The sequence below is a fragment of the Elephantulus edwardii genome, unplaced genomic scaffold (assembly GCF_000299155.1).
Source record: "Elephantulus edwardii isolate Elephantulus edwardi_28Jun2011 unplaced genomic scaffold, EleEdw1.0 scaffold00019, whole genome shotgun sequence".
NCBI lineage: Eukaryota > Metazoa > Chordata > Mammalia > Macroscelidea > Macroscelididae > Elephantulus > Elephantulus edwardii.
The window spans coordinates 28,032,648-28,037,745 of NW_006399769.1; the positions used below are offsets into that span (position 1 = coordinate 28,032,648).

General features: G+C 39.2%; 1 protein-coding gene across 1 annotated transcript in view; it reads left to right on the plus strand.

Annotated features, from left to right (window-relative positions):
• The first annotated feature begins 3,052 nt into the window (after positions 1 to 3,052).
• The window catches only part of LOC102847390 (protein MEMO1-like), a 141,954-nt gene continuing 139,908 nt past the window's right edge, over positions 3,053 to 5,098 (plus strand). The window contains exon 1 of the mRNA XM_006882401.1: positions 3,053 to 3,113. Within this exon, the coding sequence (XP_006882463.1) occupies positions 3,053 to 3,113 (61 nt within the window). The remainder of the gene's footprint in view (positions 3,114 to 5,098) is intronic.

Consider the following 5,098-nt stretch of genomic DNA (forward strand, 5'->3'; position numbering starts at 1 on the left):
ACAAATGAATGGATAGAGAAGCTTTGGTATATTCACACAATGGAATACTATGCTGCATTGAAAAACAAGGAACTCATGCAATATTATTCAAAATGGGTGAGCCTGGAGGACATTATGCTAAGTGAAATATCTCAGATACAATAGGACAAATATTGCATGGTGCCACTGTTGTAAAATGGGACTGATATCAGGGTTGGGGTAAGACTGAGAAAAACAGGATAAGTTGTGTATACTGCACTGAAACAGATGAGGGAGTTAATGATTTAAAAGCAATGTATGATAAGGTCTTATGGTTATCACGAGAGTCCACAATTTTAGTATATGCGCTGCCGAAGTGAACACAAGAGTCCACAATTAAGATTGCATAGTGGAACGTACTTGGGGCGGTGGGAGGGGTGCAGGGGGGATTGTGTACCAGCAACGGAGTGTTTCTTTTACTTTTGAAAGAGAGGAGCGAACCTGGGGGTGGGGGGAGGAATGGGTGAGGAGAGAAGTGCAGCAGGTGAATGAGTGGAAATCCAAAATCTCTGTAAATGCTCATTGAAATTATTTAAAAAAGAAAAGAAAATCTGCTGTCAGGGACTCTTCAAGAGTACTGAAGAGCAACGATGTCATTCTGGAGAGTATAGTATGCCTGATCCAGGTCATGGTCTCTGTAATTATTTGCTAAGCACCAGAAAGCATGAAAATAAATAAGCATGATAGAAGAAGAATTGATGACTTTGAGCTGTGGTGCTAGAGTATTGGATATACCATGACTGCTACAAGAGCAAACAGGTTATTTTTGAAGAGAGTGACACCAGGCTCCTCCTTGAAGACAAGGGTTTTGACATACTTTGTGTATGTTGCAAGAAGGGACCAATTCTTGGATTGGAACATCATGCTTGGAAGAATGAAGGAACAACACAAAAGAGGAAGACCTTGGATGAGATTTATTGACTCTGTGACTGGGGTAATAGGGGGTTGGTTTGTCGGAGATAACAAAGTTGGCTCAGGATAGAGCAGGGTCCCGAGGTGTTGTACTTAGGGTGGCTCTGGGTTGCAAGCGACTTGATGGCACATAACAATTGTGTATATACATAAATGATGTATATCTGTGCTGGATATATCTATTGTATAGAAGTTTTGTTTGTTTTATTTTAATGAATCTTTACGGAGGAAAAAAACCCCAAAAACCAAAAAAACCTACACTATGTAAATTGATAACTGTTGGGTTAGCTCTTCCTTCAAGGTGCATAAGAAAATCTGAGACATATAAAACAAAATAAAGACTGTAGTCAGGCTTTGGGGGAGGGTGAAGTGAGAGCTTTTTGAGACGTCAGGGAATGGGTGGGTACTGTTGTTGTTAGTAATTGCATTATATTTTTAAGTGAAACCATCAATTTTTATTTTTAGTGTATAGTATTGAAGAGCAGTGGCCTCAGTGGCACAGTTTGTGTTGCAGATTACTCACCTTAAAGGTTGCCTGTGTTAACCATACCATGGTAATGTGGAAGAAGATCTGATTATTTGTTTCTACATGATTGTTGTTGACTGCAGTCGAGTTGAGCCAACTCATAGCAACTCTGTGAACAAAAGACCTAATGCCTTTCTATAACTATCATCATTTCTCCCAAGTTCATAGAGTTTCCATAGGCATGTGGTTTAGGAAGTGGATGCCACTCCTGCTTCCAAACCTGTTTTACAACTAGGAGCTCCACCAAATACTGTCCATATTGGGAAGCCATTATGGCATTTGACACACCAATGGCACAAGTTTCAGCATCACAGCAAACCCAGATTACCTCAGTAGAGCAAATTGACAAAGAGTGATGTACAAAGTAGAAGAATGTTCCTCCACATATAACACTAGTCTCACTTAGCAGTGGTTGAGTACTATCAAGCCAAATAGGACTCATAGTGACCCAATGAACAAAAGACCTGATTTATAGGATAATTTTATTTTGTGACACATAAGATTACCATGAGCCAGAATTGATTTCATAGCAAAGGGCTTTTTGGTTTTATTAGTGGAATGAAATGACTACTAGTACAGTGTGGTGGTTAAGCTGATAATCAAATTTGTTGTCTTTTAAATATTATGATTTAGGTGAAGGTTTACAAAGCATACTGATTTAATGAAATCTTTCTTAGACATTTTGTTTGACTTCAGTTCCACTGCCTGTAATATCTGGTCATCCCCTTCTGTGTATTGCCTTTCCCTTTACTCATCTTAATGAGTATATGTATCAGTGTATTAAGTTTTTGGGTTTTTTTTTGCCATGGCTTGGGGCAGATGCCTTTTAGCCCTTTTTTTTTTCTCCTTTATTATTATTTTGTGTGCGTGTACCGTCAAATCAGATCTGACTGGTACAGGAGGATATTGCGCCTCCTTCTCCGGCAGAGCATCTGGTGGATTCGAACCGTGGTACTCTGGGATTGCAGTGCAGCTTCTTGCCACTAGACCACCAGAGCTCCCCTCAGTGTATTTTTACTCCTCCTCATCTGTTTCCAATTTCAGTAATCATCCAAGAATTCCTCTGTGTAAACCTTTCTTTAATGTTTGCAATAATAGTCTTATTTCCCTCTTTTTAATTTTTCTGAGAAACTGTTAATTTTCTTTGTGCTTACTTGTTGTGGTAATAACTTATATTGTGAGCTGTTGTGTGGATCCTTTTCTGAATGATGTTTTCATGTGTGTTAATTTCAGTGTGTTTTCATGTGTTGTTCAGCATTTTTCTATGTTAGAGAAACAGTTTACTTTTTCTGTTAGTTTAGTTTTCACTGTTCCCTTAGTTTCTGTGTCTCTGGTAAATGCACTGATTCTGCTGTGATAATTAAGGGACAGATTTGTTGGATACATAATCCTTAGTTATTATTTTTTTTCTTTAAGAGTTTTGCATATGCCATTGCATTGCTTCATGATTTCTGCTGAGAAATCGTAGCTTAGTCTTACTGTTTCTCTTTAGAGGTAACTCTTCCTGCCCCCGTTTTGGACTGCAGACTCTATTGTTAGCAGAAGTAGAACCTCTGAACCTGGAGCTACCTGACCACTCCCAGGGCCAGGTGCAAAATGGCATATACTGGAGTAAGGCTGAGCTGTGTTGGGCTCGGAGAACGCTACTGGCCACTTGGTGGGTGGTAGTGGTGGTCAGGGGAAGTGATTCTGATCCATAGGAGTATATGGAGAACAAAGAGATTGTGCTTTCCTTACAGTAGCTGTTGGTGTGGACACAGTTCTGGATTTCAGCATTGACCAGAAAGCTGCCCTCAGAAGTTCAGAATAGCTACACTGGATTGAATCTACTCAATATTCACTGATCTGTGAATTTATTTTAATTTAATTAATGGGGTTTTCTTTTAATTACTTCATTGGGCATTTGAACTACTTTATAATTTCTTTTAAAATTTAGTTCAAAGATTATAATCAGTTATCTTTGTTTTCTAGTGTCATAGAGGGTCTGGGCTGCCATTTATGTGGTCTACCATCTTGCTGGAATTGACACTGTCAGTAGTTTTACCAACTGTTACTTTTGAACTATCAGGGCATATGCTAATAGAGTGAAACAGGTAAATAATATTTTGGTTTGGTATGGTGGATATTCTGAAAGAATTTCACAGATTCTCAGAAGGCTGTATATGTCAATTTGAGAAACATGGCATAGTCTTTAGAGAATTGTTCTGCTTACCCAGAGGCCAAGTCTGGCCTCTCTGGTAGTTTGAATCCACCAGCAGCCCCCAGGAAAAGGATGGGACAATCTCCCCTTACATGATTTACAGCTTCAGAAACCCAGCAGTGAGTCAGTTGAGTTGATTCAACATGATGGCAATGAGTGAGTGAGTCTTTTGAAGTCCTGTCTTACATCGTAATCATAAGATGTATTATTGTACTGGGAAAATCTGCTGTCAGTGACCTCTCCGATGTACTGAAGAGCAACTATCCCAATTTGAAGACTAAGGTTTGCCTGATTCAAGCCATCGTATTTTCAGTTACCTAACTATGCATCTGAAAACTGGATCATGAATAAGGATAACAGAAGAAGAATTGATGCCTTTTAAAGTTGTGGTGTTGGAGGAAAATGGTTCATGTCCCTTGGCCTGCCAAAACAACAGATACATCTTGGAGAAAGTGCAGCCAGAGTGTTCCTTAGAAGGCAAGTATGGAGAAGCTTCATCTTACATACTTTGGGCATCTTGTCAGGAGAGCTATTCGTTGGAAAAGAACATCATACGTTGGAAGGTAGAGAGTCAGCAAACGAGAGGAAGACACCCAGTGATAGGGAGCAAGTATATCAGAGATGGTAAGGTTGGCACAGATTAGGACAGGGATCAGATCTATTGTTCATAGGATCGCTATGAGTTGTACTTGACTCAACAACACTTAACTACAACAACAGTAGTAAAGTGATTATCAGTCTCTTTCCTTTCACCCTACTTAAATTTACACATGTACGTATTTACAGACAGAACTTTACACACACACACCCAGCACAACCTGTGCAATACTATATAATTTCCCTAATAATTAGAATGCCTCCTTATGGCTTGATTTTTCAAGAATAAAATGGGAAGCTGTAATGTGAGGAATGACTGGAAATCTGTTGAAGTGGAATTGCTCATTGGTGGGTCCCTGGCAGTAGCATTTGTAAACAAACATCAGAAGTAATTCATGACTCAGGAACATTTGAGAACTATTGTGCATGTTGTAAGAATGAAAATGAGATTACTCAGAGTAGAAAGTGATACCATTATTGTAATTTCTTAAAATTTGAAATTCTGAAAATAGAAGTATTAGCATCAACACTATTATATTGATATTTCTACCACTTAGAGAAAGAACTGTATAAATCAGAAGCTCACTAAATGCTTTGTTGTTGTTTGCCATTGAATCAGAACTTACCCACAGCTGACCCTTCAGTGGGTTTTCAGAGGCAGTAAATCACACAGAAGGAGATTCCCTCTCCTTCTGCTAAAGCAGCTGGTGGATTTGAACCACATTCTTTTGGGATCATGTTGTGTTTTTGTTATTTGCTGTTGAGTCGCTTGTGACTCATAGCGACTCTGTGTACAACAGCCCTAAACTCTGCTCTGTCCTGTGCCAGTCGTACTGTCTCTGACA